We start from the raw sequence: 17,883 nt of genomic DNA, 5'->3' as shown, positions 1-17,883 counted from the left end.
ATATTGTCACGTACAAAGAAGAGTAATTGTGCTAGGTTTGATTGTGTTATTCCCCTCCTGTGTGCCCTGCCATTCACAAAATGTAACAAACAGTTAAGAAGGAAGAAAAGAGGAAGGAGGAAAGAACTAGTTATTGTGTACTTCTGTACCTCTTTGTGCCTAAGAAAAGAAGATGCTTGTTTTGGATTACTGAGTCTTCTGATTTATTCTTTAACAAGATTGCTAAGGCCATTTATTATGAACTTATAGCAAGTACCAAGCTGAATGCAGTTAGAGTAATAATCCTTATTAACATTTTTAATTATTTCTGAATAAGCATATGTGTAAGCATAAGTATATCAGCGGGAATCTGGCCTACATACAGAAAGGTCAGTAAGATCAGAAGGTTGGATTACAGTTTAGGCTATCAAAGGATTCCAGCGAGAGAACTCCTCTAAGCTATTCGGGCCCACTTAGGGGCCCGCCTACAGCTAATTTAGGCATTTTCTCATGGTTACATGAAATGTGATCAGTTATTTAGGGCAAGATGGTTAAAAGTATTTTACTAAGATTTATAGATGAAAATCATAGGTTTGGTGTCCAAACATGGTATGAATCCTTCCTAGACTGTTTTGTATTAAAACAAATCCCCTCCAATCTAACCAACTGCCACTACAAAAAAAAAAAAAAAAAGCTACCAATAAATCTGATCCTGAAGCTTCCTCAAAGCTAGAAATTTTGTGCCTGAATACAAATTCTAACCTTCCTAAATTCTAATGTTCTGCTTTAAGACTTTAAGGGAAACTCTTCATGCTTCTGTTATTTTTTTTACAGTGGTATGGGCATGTTTTTCTAAGTTAAATCACAATCTGAGTTTTTCATGTATGAACGTGGTCTTAGATAATGTTTTTAAACATGTAATTCCTGAATTGTGTGTTTACGTGTCTCTGGACATACACCACAGACATTACATGTTGCAGCGTGCAACATGTGGAGCCAGTTGAGAGATCTATAAGAGTGCACCCTGACTGTAGGCACATACCAAATGTATTTTTATTGTGTTCTATAAAATCAAGTTCAGAAAGTATGTTACTCAAGCCGTTTGCTCAGTCACCAGAGTATTTGCTGAGGTTTTAGAAGTCATAAACTTGTTATGGTGATTTTCTCTTTAGAAACCACCTTACTGATTCCAACAGTGAACAAGAAGCAGTGGTACAGGGTTGCAATATTTAAGGTCCCATCAGCTCTCTGTATGTGGTAATTTTTGTTTGTTTGTTTGTTGTTTTGTTTTTCACAGATCACTGTCATTCAGGCCATTACTTAGGCAAATATATGAGTGTGCCGAAGTCTAAGCCTATACTAATATCCTGATCATCCACTGAATCCTATGACACTAATGCACTTTTTTGCATCACATTCTGAAATACATTGTTGGATCAAAGTTATATTAAGGCATATAAATCTATTTCTAATTAGTACTTCATAGTGCAGTCTAGTAGCAGCTATATAGAACCTCTCTTCTAGGCTGTTAATATAACAGTCATATCAATAACCTGATAAAATTATGTTGCTTTACCAGAGTACCTGAAGTAGAGAGATATTTTACATTTTCTAACAACAACAAAACACCTGAAAGAACCAATTATATGAAAAAAAAAGTATCGATTTCCTATCGTATTTGGTCAAAATATTTAGTAAAACTACTTTCAAAAACAACCAGTTAGCTAAATGGTTAATAGTGTATGAAAGAAATTATAAGCTTGTAGACACAGACTGGTCTTGGTTAAAAAAAAAAATAATAAAGATTTGTGTCTCATTTGCTTTCCAAACATTCATGACGCCTGCTTGACTAACCCTCAGTCACAGCTGTGTAAACAACAGACTTTTAAGCCGCTGAACAGATAATGGGAGGAGAAACGCACACATCATATGTAAAATGGGAATAAACAATCACACGAGGAGATTTCCCTCTTCCTCCTGAGGCAGCTTCTGCTGTTCTCTCGCTGGTAAACAGCGCGAAAATTGCCATGCTTTTTCTCCTGTTTAAGCTTTTGGCTTTGATTCAGTTAGACAGATGGCAAATGGCCAAGGAAAATGTATAATTTGGTGGCTCGAGTACCGCTCTCTCACCTTGGAATAACAGATATAGTTCAGTTGAGTTTCTGTGACACACGATAGCCTTAACTTAGTTCCTATTGGATAGCAGCTGATACCACAAAACCACCATACTTTATGAAATTCAGCACATTATGGAAAATTGTAATTATCTGATGAGGGGAGACCACAGACTAAACTAACAAAGATGAAAAAAGCACTCAGCTGGGTGTTTCCTTTAATGTACAGCTTAGTTATACTGGCAAAAGAGCAAAGGAAAATTTGCCTCGTAGGTGGCAACATTGTACTAAATTTGAATGGAGGTGTCTGCCAGCCCCTCAATCTCCAAAAACAGACACAGTCACTTTTCTGAGGAAAATAGAAATAAATCCAATTGTCTGTTTGGAATGAGAAGCCAAAAGAACTATTACACACGTTCATACTATTAAAGTGCAATAATAGGCAATCATAGTGGCATTTTTAAACCTGCTTTTCTCAAAACGAATCTAGTATTTGCATGCTCAGTAAAGTTGCCTTGCCTCATCAGCTCGGGGAAATGAGGGTGGGCAGGGATAACAGGCTTGAGATAATGAGCTGGAGTTCATTTAATTCCTTCCGCATCCGTTGGACAATCACTACCTTCAAGTACCCACCTCACAGCCGTTATTTTTAATGTGGATGGGACTAGAGAAAAGACCCGTTCTGTATCTGGCATAGACAGCCTGAGCTTTACCTCCATGAGACAGCCAGACGGAGGAGCAGATGCAGAGGTCTGCTGAACTTGGTGCTCCCAGCTGTGCAACAACTTGTAAGCTGGCCAGCCTCAAATATTTTCTTAAAAAGAGCTGCAAGGCAAAGGTGGAGTATGTACTACAACTGTTCAGGTCTTACTACTACTCTAGCATTTTGAAACATGCTGTCATTCAGGTGTAAAATAGCTTTAATTCCCACCTGGACATGTGTTACTGTCTGCTGCTTGCTATATTGTGCAGCAGGCTGAGAAGAAATGAACGAATCTCAAACAATGGAAAATCAGCCAACATGCAATAATTTGTAGTAGGTTTTTGTGAATATTTCTCAATATTTGTTAAGTGCTAGACATAAAGAATTTCCCAAAAGAAAAGGAAATTAATCAGTCACCTCAAAATGTATCTAAAGCTCCTGAACAAAGTTTTGGTTTTGATTAACAAATATAAGCAGCTCTGTTACCTCATGGATGGCTTATGAAAAGTTTTTCGTATTCATTAGGTTTGAATAACAATCCTATGTGATACTTTCTACTTCTGAGCTCTTGAGGAGAATTTTTGTGGAAGTGCAAGGTTAGATTGGCAGGATTCTGCACATATAGAAGCTTTAACTATGTATTTATTTTCAAACTCACTCCGTCATGTACTTAAGGAGCACCTTGCTTTAGAAAGGTCTTTGACTATTAATAGGGTTTCTTTGTTTGTTTGTTTGTTGTTTGGATCTATGGGAAAAGAGTATTTTACCTCCAGTCCTTGCATTTACCATCAGAGGACCCACTGAACTGCAAAAGGCAGAAAGTACTATTTCTTGGCTGTATGCCTGTAAAGCCTATTTTAAAATAAAACACAGAGTCAGTTAACTTAACATCTGCATTATATTCCTCTACTTACGATTGAGTTTCACAGTTACTTTTGTGAAAATCATAAAAGACCTTGTTTTCAAGTGTGGACTGTGCTTTCTTCCCAGTTAAATTAAAAGGAAATATTAATTCTTTTGAGAATCCATCCTTTTCAGTTTGTGCCTTAGCTCCTTTATCTGTAAAATGAGGTTGTAAGGTTTGCTCACCTCTGTGAAGGGCTTCAAGATTCATACATGGAAAGCATCATGTTGGACACGATAGTTAGGTACTTAAGCATGCTAGCAGGTAGTTCATGCATCACTTGAAAGTGAAAAGGTGAAGAATTCCATTTTCCGTCAAGTTGGAGAATAAGTCTGGAAAAGAACTGTTATAAATTCCCATCATTCTTACTAAGAACAAAAAGGTTAAACCAAAATTTGTGCTTAACTATTTTCTTAACTAGACAATGCTGCTCTCCACTGTGGTGAACTTCAGGGGTATTATGGCTCTCCTAATTCTTCTATAAAAAGGATGTATCTCACATGTTATCTTATGTAGTTGTTCTCTTTTCTCTTTTAGAATTGCCAATAGAGGCCGATCAACATGAAGATGGAAAGAAAGAGTGCTACTACAATCTGAATGATGCTAATTTCTGTGACAACGTGCTTACGTCTAATGTAACCAAACAGGAATGCTGCTGTACTTTGGGTGCTGGCTGGGGTGACAACTGTGAAATCTTCCCCTGCCCTGTCTTTGGAACTGGTAAGAGGAGGCTGTCTATCCATTTGTAAAATTTTGAAGCATTGTGTTTATGCTAACATTAGCGTGCTTTGCCATCAGAGAAGGCTTACCCATTAAATCCCATATTTTGTAAAATATAGACATGACTTATCCGGTGGAGACTTTCACAGAGGAAAAGTCAGTAGGAATACTTCATATCTGGTGTAAATCCATTGGCTTCACTGCAGTTACCCTAGAGATAAAAGTGGCCTGTTACACGGCAGCGTTATCTCCAACTGATTTTAAGCAAAGATGGATTGTCACAAAAGTTTTTTCCAGATGCTTTAGTGACATTTTAGTTAGATTTTTCCCACAAGCTGGGAAACAAAGGTAACCATTACAATGTTCTTGAGTCTGCAGTTATTCTTTGTAATGTTGTTTCTACACCACTATGAATTACTGATGTATACTATGACATTAGTTTTACATTTTGCTACTTACTGAACAATACAGTTAATCATGTTGTCTGCGGACCATTGTTTAACTTCTAAATATTAAATTAGAAAAACATAGCCATACTATAGTTGTCACAAATATTGAAAACAGTACTTGAAACATAAACAATGATGGCTGAAATTCAGTATCCAGCTGGAAAAAATCATGTAAGAGAGAACATGTATAAACTTTTTGAGATTAAACACTAAAGATTACTTTTCACATATATGTATCATCTTGTTTAGTTCCTGTTGTAACTGTAGTTTAAAATCACTAAAACCGTAGTGAAATGTGTTAAGAAAAGATTCTGCTTGGTTAGGATTACTTGATTCTGTAGAACCTCCAAGATGCTTTAAATAATTTCCCTCTGTAATCGACACCATGTTCTCCTGTTGCAATTAATTAGTGTTTTCCCTGTTTAAGGCTTGAAGAATGTGCACAGGGGGTTGTATCTCAGTTGGGGTACGTCTAGATTGTAGCTTGCAGTATAGCTCAGAAAGGCCCATGCTAGCTTTAGTTAAGATAATTTGGCTACTGGTATTGTTATAACTGCAGAGCACCATGAAACACAGCAAGGATTATATTCTCCTGCCACGAAGCAAGGGAAACTAGTTTCCTTGGAGCTCTGTGATGTTTGGGTTCCCTAACTCTTCTTTTAAAGGCTACCTCTGCAAAGTCAGGGGAGGGCAAAGTTGGGTGGTAAGCGGATGGTTGGACCAGATGATCTTGGAGGTCTTTTCCAACCTTTATGATTCTATGACCAACATCCCCCATTTATCTAAAGGTGTGCATGATTGCCTGATAGATGTGAATAAGGCAAAAGATTGCCTCAGATTTCTCAGACTACCCTGAAACACACATGTGATTCTGTGATTCTGTAATGTAACACATGTACACGAGTAACTTTCTGAACAGCATATGTTTTTTCTCTCCTTCTCTTCTAGCTGAATTTACTGATTTGTGTCCTGAAGGGAAAGGTTTCATTCCTTCTGGAGAATCATCTTACGGACTTCTTGCTGAGAATTACAAAGGTCAGTACTGACTTGTATTAAGTTTAATTATTTCAGACATTCTGGTAGTTGATTGACTAGAAATGTGAGCCAGCAAAGTAAACATATTAATTCAAATTTTATAAGGTGACAAAACCAGCTTGTGATATGAAACATTACTGGAAATCACTGTTTGATGGACAGTTAGAATATTAATTGTACAATCTCTGTAATATTCTGGTTTATTTTATGTTAAGTGCTACAGACTGTAAGAATAGGTGCTGATTCTACAAACCTCAAATACTAATTTCCATATGAAAATCTATGAATGCAAATTTGTAGATAAATGAGTTTGGAGAGAGAAAGTGTTGTTAAACATTAGACCTACAAGTGAGGATGAATATAAAAACTGAAGAGAATTGCAGCAACAGCATTTTCATTACAGAACTTCATGAAATAATTACTGAACAAAAGACTAGGGAAATGTGAGTGACAGAGTCTGTGGGTGTGGACAAAGGGGAGTTGGCATCACTAAGAAGAAGAGTTAGATCAGTGAAATTCCTTTTTAAGTTTGAGACGTAGCCATCCATATCAATAATTGGCGAAATTAATTTTCCTCAGCATATGGTGTAAATACACTGCATTTATTAGCTAAAATGAAATCAAAATATTGTCTTTGGGTTACATAGTAGTTACAGTATCTTAAAAATATATACAAATTTTATATGTTTGTACCTACTAGAATCACTGTTTTACAAATCAAAAGCTTTATGTAGAAGTTACTGCGTATTCACATCACATAAATATGCAGTAAAAATTGTTATTTTAAAAAGTGTAATACTAGTAGAGGCATGTTATCACGTGGTTGATAGATAAACATTTTTCAGAGTTGCTTCTAGCTAAATGATTGCTCTGTCAGACCTAATTCTGAGAGATGACAAAAACTGGTAGGACTGAAAAGATTTTTTTCCTAATGATTTTTATGTGTACTTTTTTTGAACTACTCTTCCTCACTGACTAGGACACTGCTAGGTCAGTTTTCCTATCCAGTTACTGAGTTGACCACGGCTAAGTTCAGTTCTCTGCCCTACTTGTATCTTTCTGTGTTATTCTCATCAAGTATTTCTTTATGCCTTGCCTTGCTTTTCACAAAATGAGGAAAATTCTACCTCTTTACCTCGCAGGAACTTGAAAAAGATACTAAAGATTATAAGGCACTAATACACAAATTCATTCAAACTCATGTGGGTGTTTAAATAGGGTGCTTGCGTACGACCTCCACTATCTGGAGGTGTCTTGTTTGTCCTCCAGCTTAGATGGGGTAAAAGAAAATGTGTCATGGGATGAAAGCAGACCTGAGATGGATGGCAGCAGGGGCGAGTGTTTGCTAGGCTGACAGTTTACATCTAGACGAGTCAGGACGCTGTCACAGAGCTGCTCTTGAGGGACCTAATATTCTCTGACAGTATTTTTACTTGGGGATTGTTTAAGTGTATTATTTATCTCTATAGAGATTTCTGTATAATATTTGCAATGGGGATTTGGTACATGCTGTGTGCGCAGGATAGGCTGTCCAAATGTATCTCAGACAAAATCTGCATTGTTTTTGTTGTGCTACCTCAGGGTTGATAATATCTCTAGCTACCGTAAATACTGAAGTGTGGAAATACTGCATCTGGAAATATCTTCAACAAATCCTTGCCACAATAAGACTTTTTCTGTTTTCAATATGTTTATTTTGTAATAACCTTAGGAACGGCACAGAGGACAGACAAAAAATGGACAAGTACTTTTAGTAATTTGATATTTCTCTGTTACACTAACTCATGTTTCTGTTGCTTTTGTCCGTAAGCTTCTGCTTGTAGGACCAACTCCGATTTTCTTATTTGATTTTATCTATCAGAAGTGAATACAGTCAGCTAGCCTTCCTTGAATTTACTCTCAGGTTCTCCCACATTTCCCCAAACACTTACCCTTGTTCCATAGCAAAAAGACATGCAACAAATAACATTTCTAATTAATCTTTGCATTGTTCTTGCTGCTAAACGGTCAAACTTAACAAACAAAAAATAATTAATGTTTGAAGCCACTTAGTGGCTGGAAGAGTGACTACAAAGATAAATAGCTTTATAGCTCTTTCAGTTCTTCTGGGGAAGTAAGCATTTGAATAATTCACCTTTCAAACTTCTGTAGAGCTGGAAATGACAGTTTGGGGCTAAAATCTATACTGCCCCAGAGTAAATGGTGAATAGTCTATAGAAGGCTGTGGAATGAGACAGTTGGTATTGAGCGGAGAATCACACTCTGCATTTTTATTTTTTTTTATTTTTTTTTTGCTATTTTTAATACCAGCCTAGTTTTAGCAGACTATTCTAGCAAATAGGTCTAGTAAATGAAAGTAGGTTGGAAAAAAGGAAGTGAATGGAATTCCAGCAGTAACAAATACATAAATATAAGGCTGGGAAAAAATGTGTACAACTGTGAAAAGGTATGTATGAGCTGGCATACAGTTGATGTGAAACCTCACTGAAAACGTTTAGCCTCATTTGAAACTGTGATAGGTTGTCAGCTGTCACTTGGTGGCTCTAGTAGCTGCAGCCTTACATTTAGCAACAGACAATTATTGCTATCTGTTGGGAAGCCTCCACTGAACTATTTTACACAGGTCTGAAAAACTAAGTCACAAGCAGTGCATATTTGAGGATTCTCCACCACGCACAGCAGTCACCAAACTGCATGGAGAGAGGAAAGCAGTCACAAAGTCCCTAAGCATAACTGCTTAGTTAGTTTTGTAGTTAGATGATGTGATTTGATTAGATTCATGGTGGGAATCCCGTGGGTAAAGCAAATAATACTGGAAGATAGAGGCCAGGCCATGGTCTTAAATCTGTTTTGCTTGGAGCTAAGAGTGATGTGGTACCAAAGGGAAGATGAGACCTGCAGGCTCTCTCAGTGGCACAGGCTTTGCTCTGTTCTGTAGGCAATTTATCTACTGTGTGTATGCCACAAGAGTGATTCTGACAATAGAAAGGGAAAGTCATGGTCCACCAGTTTTCCCTTTTGCATGCTGGCCATCTGCACACCATTGCCTCTTCCATACCATGTTTGTTTTTCCTATGGATATCGGTGCTGCTGGGGCCCTCTGTTTACAGTGTTGTTTGCTTGAACAAAGACATGTACAGGCTTTATTCCATCTTGCTCCTCTGCACGGCCTCATGCTGATTATAATAATGCAGCTTTTAATGTTTTCTTCACAGATGCTGATGAATGCCAGCTCTTTGGACAAGAAATCTGTAAAAATGGCTTCTGTTTGAATACGCAGCCAGGTTATGAGTGCTACTGCAAACAGGGCACGTACTATGACCCTGTTAAGCTCCAGTGCTTTGGTAAGTTTATTTAAAGTGGTCTTGTCACTGTAATGGTATGCAGATGGGCAAAACAAGCAGATTTGTACAGTAGAATTCCCATCAGAACTGCGGTACTCCCAGTAAGGGGAGGAACACAGGGCCTCTGAACTTCGGTAGTAGCAGTTTTTTAAGAGGCACTGGGTCACTTCCCTTCCCGTCTGCTTGGCTGGGCAGCAATTCAGGCTGACATGGCAATGGCATGTAGAGCAGAGTCTGCTTTATTTGCTTCCTTTTTCAGAAAATTGTTCCCAGGAGTTTGCATCTCCAGAGCAGTCCCTTGTGCTCTCTTGAGTGCAAAGGGTGGAGCTGCTACCAGCCTTTAGGCAGGCAGCACAGAGTGATGGTAGGTGGCTCCCTCCTTATATACATACTGCTGCTTCACTCTGACAGCTACAGTTTAGTCTTCTGTTCTTTGTACGTGGGGTGAGCAGTGAAAGACAGTGTGTTGTGAGCCTACCTTACACTTCATAAGTGTGCTGTTTTTAGTATAATACATCAAATTAACACAGGTATTTTTTTCAAGGACAGATTGTTTTCCACAAGGAGTTAATATGCAATGTGAAATTACAGTTCAGGTCACTGATAAGCTCAATTTAGTCTGCAGAACCTTGTACTCCTTTGGTTCAGGTATTCAACTGAAAATTGCTCATAACTGTGACCCTGGCTTTTGCTTTGTAAGCAGAAAACCATGCATAATGTGCACAATAGCATAATAAAAGGAAGTAGTTTTTGCAACCACAATAAAAGTTTAAGGTTACTGGGTTTAAGATTATTCTTTACAAAGGTTGGTTGGTTTTGGTTTTGTTTTCTGATTTAATGTAATTTATTTTAAGTAAAATGGTCTGCTATTCCCTTTGGGCTAAATCTCTGCTTTTCTTCTCCAACCCAAACTAAGGAATGAAGTGTCGTAGCCAGATAAGTCAATCCTTTCTCCCATTGAGCTCATGAAAACTCTCAGAGATCATGCCTACCTCTAATGCCTGCTGGTACTGTCCTAAGGGGATAGGAACTTGGGAACCAGCTGCAGCTGTGCTGGATGCAGGATATGCCTGGCACTACTACCACAGCAAGCCTCCTCATCCAGATGCTCCCTAGTTTTTGAGGATTAGAAGTCAGCATCCTGCTGATCTGTCTGTCCTTCTCCATGGGCACAAGCAGGAGTTTGCTGCCAGCAATTGATATTTGTGATAATTAACAGAAGACATGCAGGGAAATCTGCTCCTAATATAAGAAAATATAAACACTGATTAACACAATGGGACTGCTTTGTGCTGGCTTTCCTTGATACATTTCCTTCCATTTTAAAGACACGGATGAATGTCAGGACCCAAACAGCTGTATTGATGGCCAGTGCATTAACACAGAAGGATCTTACAACTGTTTCTGTACACACCCAATGGTTTTGGACGCAACAGAAAAGCGGTGCATCAGACCAGCAGATTCAAGTGGTATGACCCCATTATATATATTCCTGGAGTGAGTACACCTCTATGAGGTGGTGCTGACATGGCTACAGAACCCAGTAAGCTTAGACTGGGTTGTTTTGGACCAGCCTACTCTTTTTTTCCCAAGAGGATTTTGGAAGGCAATGCTTGAACCATCACCTGTTGATCCAGAAAGCATCAAGATGTAGGACTCCACAGGGTCCCACCTTGCCAATAGAGACAGGAGATTGTTGGAAGTATTAATTGAGATTAGGCTTGTGCTGGGGAGTCTTCAATTGCTGATTCACCAGCTCTGCATCTGCCTCTTCCAGCCTTGTAGGTAAAGAGGTGTAGCCTGCCTGCTGTCTCCTGGGGTTTGACTGTGGGCTAACTCTGGAGATTCAATTCAGAGTGAGTGCATGCTTTTTAGGGAAGGAATAAAACTAGGAATAACAGGGTATAGAAAAAAATAGCTCAAATTATATCTGTGCTTTCAATTGATTAATATTTGATGTATAACAAGCTCATATTTTCAAGCTGTGAGCTGCAACGACACTATTTAAATAAAGTTATTTCTTTTTCTTTTTATTTCAGCAGACGTTGATTTCAGAAAAAAAAAAAGATAAATATTCTGAGAATCTTAGAAACATTTCAGAAATCCAGAGCATTTCACAGTCTGCACAGCTTAGTCTATGCCACGCATAACTTTGGAAGAAACATTATAATGTGTTTGATAAATATTGGCATTGTATAGCCATAATCCAGACCTCTGCTACCCTCTTTGCATTTTCCTCAGATGCTTCTGTGAAAAGAACTGCGAATACAGACCAAAAGCTGCTTTAGTCACTCCAAATTATAGAATTATAGAATTTTGAGGAGCAATATGGTCATCCTCTTGCCCAAAATGGTGAAAGAATTACAGCACTTTTATTGTTCAATCGTCAGTTAAACAAAGCAAGAGCAAGATTGTTCTTTGGTTTCATCTAGGATTTGAAGGAGAATGTAATGGCCCAAAGGGTCTTCCATCATGCTACACTGGGGCCGATACAGCAATGATCTTCTCACCCAGCTCAAAGCACTCAAACCTTGTATCACCACTGGCACTGTCCTCCCTACCACAGAAGAGGACGCAGGCTGGTTCCTTTGCTGCCAGCAGAATTTGGAGTTGGCTGCAGGGAACTGCTGCTGCTCATCACTGTGTGTTCTGGCAAGTTCTTAGCAGAATATCTATCTACATTCTGGTAACCTTTGCACTTGCAGAACAACACATTGTAGGTTTCAATTCTCTACATACCCATGCTCCACTGCATCTTGTTGAAGCATCATGTAAAAATTCAGTTAATACATTTGGCCAGACAAAACAGACTCCTGGTTTGTGACAACACTTATTTTTCATTGCATGTTGGAACAAAATCAAAACCTTTTAGATGTTTTTACAAAACAATTGTGCTGCGGTGTTTACTTCCCAAGTAGAAGATTAAGTTTTCAGTTCCTCTCTCTCTGATCAGCAGTGATCAGAGAGTGCTGGGACTGGGAATTGTTCCTACTGAGAAATTTGTCAGAACTAGTATGCCTCTGAAATATTCCAGCTTTGACAAAAATACATGTTTTTGTTAATGTTTGTAAGAATGTGACAGTAGTTCACAGCAGTATTCTGTCTCTAACAATAGCTATAAGCGGCCGATTAGGGACCAGCACAGCAGATAAACAATGCTTCCCCTCACCCTCCCCAGCACTCTCCCACCCTCCGGCTGTTTTCAGCTGAGGGGATTTCCTGAGTCTGAGGCAGTTTGTGTGTTCAGTTAATGGGAGTCTCTTCCAAGTATTTGTCCAGTCTCCTCTTGAGCCCATGTAAGATTTTTCAGCTCTGCCCCAGCAGTAACAGCTCCTTCTGTTGCCATTGCCAGCCATATAAGAAAAGCAAAATAACTATTTTAAAGGGTTATTCCCTGGATGGAGTTTCCCAAATATCTACCTCTGTCCTAACACTGTTTATATAGAGCTGTGCAAAGCTTCCATGAGAGCAGAGCTGAGTCAGTCTTAAGCATTCAGCAGTTTTCATTTTTGGGTATCCAACCTAATGTGCTTTTAAATTGACCTAATAGTGCCACTGAAAAATCAGAACGTTTTAAGAGTTTTGCAACACTGAACACTCAAGGGATGAGTCACGAAGCATTTAGAAATGGTCATGACTTCCAACCTTAAATTTGTATTTAATGAAATTTGTCTAGTCTTGGATTCATGAGAAGTTAAAGCTAGGTTGATCTCTAACCTCTATTTAGAAAATTTTGCGTTACCCAGTATCTTTTTAAATAACAGTGCTGCAAAGATGATGTAATGCTGTCTTCTCCATCAGAACAAACTGAAGAAACTGAGGTCTACCAGGATCTTTGCTGGCAGCATCTAAGTGATGATTTTGTTTGTAGTCGACCTCTGGTTGGAAAGCAGACTACCTATACTGAGTGCTGTTGCTTGTATGGTGAAGCCTGGGGCATGCAGTGCGCGTTGTGCCCTATGAAAGAGTCAGGTAAGGAAACGAACATTTCAATTCTTGGTATGAATTCTGAAATACTTAATCAGTTTAATCCCTTGAATTTATATTTAAGCTAATATCATAAGAAAGAATAAAAAAACCCCAAACCCTTCAAGAAGTAATGGAAATTGTTCTCACTAGTTAAGGGAAGACATTACAGTTCAGATTTTTAAAATGTAGCTACTTTTATTTTTTTGGCATGTATGGGACCCATTTCTTTCAGGTGGATCTGTCAGTGATTGAAAATTAGGTCCCTGGTGAAAATAAGAGGTCATCTTAAGGGTAGCACAATTCCTTACTGTGACTGACAAATTAAAAACTACCTCTGAAAACACAGACACAGTTCACATGCACACACACTCTAATAACTCAACAGGCTAAATAAACATTTCCAATTTTTGTTGCTGGCATTATACATACAGATGCATTTTCAGTGTGATGTTCTGCCAGGCTGGCTGCAAACAGATGTGTTTGCTTGATAAGGATTTGCTGAGCTGAGGTTTAGAATCACTAAATCAAAGAAATAGTTGTTATTATATGGTTATATGCTCAATTATTGTGAAATGTATAGATGAGCAGTTTAAGATGAAGGAAATGGAGTACCAGTAAGGACCGAATATTTTGGAGCACAAGCTAACAGTCATATTTTTAGATGATTACATTTTGTCTTAGCGTTTAGAAATCAGACATTGTTCCAAGATACTTCAAGTAGAAGCTGTTTCTCGTGGTGACTACAAAAGCTAAATAGACACAGAAAGAAATGTTGTTATTGACACCTGGACTCTCTTCTGTGAGCTGCAGAAAGGTGAAGAGACTGGTTGTTTGTCACTGTGCCTGAGATGATGCTTCAGTTCCTTTAACAGCCCTGGTATACAGAGTCTGGTACCATACTAACTTGTGTGCAAGCAGTGTAACTTCATCACCTATATAAACTATTTCAAGGCCTAGTTTGGATGTAGCTTTCTAAATACAGGGGTGTCTTTCAGGAATACAGCTTTCTGGGTAGGAATAGCGTGCTGCACAAGTAAAGCATTTTATTCTGATCATACTGGATTTTTATTTGGGCACGTGTAACCATCATGTCATGGCTATAGCTCTACGTGTTTCACTTGTAGTGAGAACCCTGGAGTTAAAACTGCATGGAAAAGCTCAGCAAAGTATTAATACAGCTGTGCTTGTGTCTGCTTGGGTTTTATGTTTTTATAATTTACTTGCAAGGTCCTTGAATCTGCTCATATATGTCTTTGCTTGTTTGAGTTTGCTTTGGAAGTACAGCAACCGAAAAAAGTCTGATTTTGATGATGTTGGCTGGCGTAACTGGTTAATGCTCACCCCTGAAAGAGACTGAAGAATAAAAACAGCATGACAATAGCTGGATTTATAAGATATGGAAATCTCTGAAATGTGTTTGTCAGAACAAATCTTACAGGAGGACATTTGCAGACATGGAATTACTACACCTAACAGAATAACAATTGAAATGGAATGAAATGTTAAATATCCCGAGAGAAGTACAAGAAGCTGTTTCTAGTAGAGAAAGTTCAAGTAGGTACTAGACATGGTTCTGAAGATTTCTAGCTAGTTAAATGTAAATTAGGATAAATCTGAAAAAGAGCAGAGAAGGACTACCAGGATAGTCAAGTTCAGTCTGAACACATTCAGGCTTGACATTAGATGGGTTTTGATCCATTCAGAATCTACATGATTCTGGAGCAACAGCTCTGTGACAACAGTGGGGTGCAGATCCCAACTAGCTCTATGAAGGAACTTAAGCAATTTGTATAAAAAAAGGTGTGAAGGATCATGATGGGTAACATGATGCTAAATATCACTTGGAGGATCCTCAAAGCTGAAGAGCGTTATGTTGGGCATTAAATTCTTCATCCTCCAGACTTGATCATTTTTATGCGAAACTTTAATGCACATTGAAAAATATCTGCTTTAAATGAAACTATAAGGCATATTTTGATCCCAGATAATTTAAGTCATTACTACAAATTGGAATATAGAGGGTTAAAAAGAACAAAAACATATTGAATCTTCAGTATGTCAGAAAAAGCATGTATAAGCTTACATCTCTTAGTATAAGTGGTGTATGCTCATGTGTCCTCTCACATATATGCATGTGCACACACAGAAACCTGGAAACTTTTCTGTGTTTTCAGGACCATTTACCAAGAAATATTTGAAGCTGACTGAACTGAATAAATGATTCATTTGACATGTCTTCAGTTCATAGCACTTAAAGTGATATCATTGGCTCAAAAGAGTGCTTTCACACCTACAGGGCAGCAGGTCACAGGTTCAAGTCCTGGCTGGGGAACCTGGAATTTCTCCATTTTCAAATACTTGTGTATTGTGTTGGCCAAATTTACTACCGAAGGTGTTTGCTTACTTCCCAAGTTAGGGGCATTCTGAAGATTTGTGACACATGTTAAAGAAGGCCTGAGGATGCAGAAAGTGTTATCACTGGAAGAGTTTCACCATGAAATGGGTTAGACCATGAAAGAAATCATTCACTGATCTGTGGTTTCTTTTTACCTTGTCTATACTCTGTCCATGTAAGGTAATTAAGATGTTGCAGTTAGAAAGATACAGATAAGATATCTTAATCTTGTGTGTGAGGATCTAGATGTTGCATTTAGAAGGAAATACGGTGCTACAGCCATGAGTGATACATCTTCAAGTCCCTTCTAAAACAAATTAATGTTTTAATAACTTGTGTCCCAGCTTTTTTTGAATGCGCTTTCATATCTCATTACAAGATCTCAATGTCCTGTTTGAATAGTATCCAGCATAAAATGGGTGGGAAGATAAAGGGCTTATATAAGAGTTGATACATATAAATGAAAAAGAAATCCAGCCATTCATCAGCATGAAAATTGAATTTATGTATTGCTTGCATTTCTGAAAAATACTAACGGGAATTCTACCTTCTGGTGCTTAATCAAACAAATCCCCTTGAAAATAACACTAAATATGCAGAGCCTGAGACAAGAATTAGCACCAGTTTAAGTATTAGAACTGAACAGCAACATTTTTCCAACAGTAAGGCCAGTAAGTGTTTTGGTGACACCATCAAGGAACAAACTTAAAATGCTAGTTCAAAATCCTGATCAAAATAGTGCAAACATCAACTGTAGTGATGTGATTGAGTACATCTTACTTGTACTAACAATTTTGCAGGGTAGGCCTTCTTGTCGTTAGAAGAAGGAAGCGAGGACAGATAGATTTCAGTTACATTGGTTCTAACATTGCAATCTTATGATATCATTATATTACAGATAAAGGCTTTCACGGATTGCATTCAATACCTAAAAGTTAGGTACTCCTTCTGGGATTACTGTGTTCTTAGGCTGTACTTGCCCAAAGAACTTTTAGTAATTATTTTTAAAGAAATCTCTGGGTTTCTCAAAAACTCATTTGGGGTTTTAAGTGCCATTTGCAATCTCTAATAATTGACAGATTGAAGAAGCTTGGAAACTTGGATGTTTTTTGTTCTAGATAACAAAAGCAAAGCATCCTTTCTTCATTGCAACCACCCTCAAAAAATATCCTGTTGGCCAACCTGCCTTCAGAAGTTCTGCTTCCATGCTCAATCTACTGTTAGCATTGTGAGACCCAACAGTCTCCATATGGAGTCCATGCTCTAGTAACTGGCAGCAGGACAGGCTCCAATGGGTTTAGCAGCTGAGTCAAAGTATACATGCCAAAAAACAGAGCAACTGGCCAAGACTGAAAAAATCTAGAATTAGGCCAGATACATCTCATGTTAACCTGAACATGTAACAACACCTGCATTAAATACCTGCTGAGCCTCCCGAAGCTCCTGCGACACCTTTAGGGGAATGGATTTTATGCAAGGTGTATTGCTGCAGGGTACAGTAAATTTGAAGGGAGGAAGATACACGTGAAAGTTAGAAAATGTTGAGCAAGGTAGTGTGCCAGGGTCAGTGTTTAATTTATGGAGGCTGTCTGTTTTTATATTTGTAAAATGATCTTCAGAAACCTGTCTTGGAATTTGTTTTTGCAGTGCAGTACCACCTTTGTTTCAGTAGATCCCTTAGGATGCAAAGAAGGTGGAATTAGTGCCTGTGATCTAAAGATATACCAGTCTGTTAAGGGGGATGTCATCATCTTCCCTCCCCATAGGTAGCTGCCCGGAGAAGTTCTGATATGGAAAAAAAGTGGTAGGACTAGGGTTCTGCATTTCTTACAGACATTTGAATAGCTATTTAGTGAGGATGAGGGTACACTGCTACATCTATAACTAAGAACTTTGTGGTCTGACTACTAAAGTAATGTCATGTAGACATTCTTGGGCAACTGTAGACGACACCACTGTTCAGTTTCAGTGTGTTTACTTTTTTAACCTTATACATACATTTTACTCTAAGTTTTAAGTTCTAGTAGTTTGTGGTTGCATGTTTTTATTGGAACCGTTTTATATCTAGATGATCTGCAGAAATGACAGCAGTAGAACTCCCGTCAGTAGATGTTACAGGAGATGATACCTTCCTGGTTGAAAGTATCTGTGCCCATGGCAGGAGGGTTGGAACTGGATTATCTTTAAGGTCCCTTCTAATTCAAACTATTCTCTGATTCTCTGATTCTATGTTTTCTGTGACCAGGAATCACAGAATGAACTGCCGCATAC

At 38.3% G+C, this 17,883-nt stretch overlaps 1 protein-coding gene across 12 annotated transcripts in view; it reads left to right on the top strand.

Moving 5' to 3' along the window:
* Positions 1–17,883, top strand: part of LTBP1 (latent transforming growth factor beta binding protein 1) — a 203,104-nt gene that overhangs the window by 173,585 nt on the left and 11,636 nt on the right. For 9 of the 12 annotated variants that reach the window (XM_080588430.1, XM_080588429.1, XM_080588428.1 and 6 more), the window contains 5 exons: positions 4,238–4,420; positions 5,818–5,904; positions 9,120–9,248; positions 10,577–10,717; positions 13,050–13,220. In XM_080588430.1, coding sequence (XP_080444556.1) covers positions 4,238–4,420; positions 5,818–5,904; positions 9,120–9,248; positions 10,577–10,717; positions 13,050–13,220 — 711 coding nt within the window. The remainder of the gene's footprint in view (positions 1–4,237; positions 4,421–5,817; positions 5,905–9,119; positions 9,249–10,576; positions 10,718–13,049; positions 13,221–17,883) is intronic. The other 3 variants (XM_080588431.1, XM_080588426.1, XM_080588425.1) reach the window with 1 other exon arrangement.

The sequence above is a fragment of the Anser brachyrhynchus genome, assembly GCF_964034855.1.
Source record: "Anser brachyrhynchus genome assembly, chromosome: 3".
In the NCBI taxonomy this organism is placed as follows: domain Eukaryota; kingdom Metazoa; phylum Chordata; class Aves; order Anseriformes; family Anatidae; genus Anser; species Anser brachyrhynchus.
This window is presented reverse-complemented; position numbering and strand designations above follow the sequence as displayed.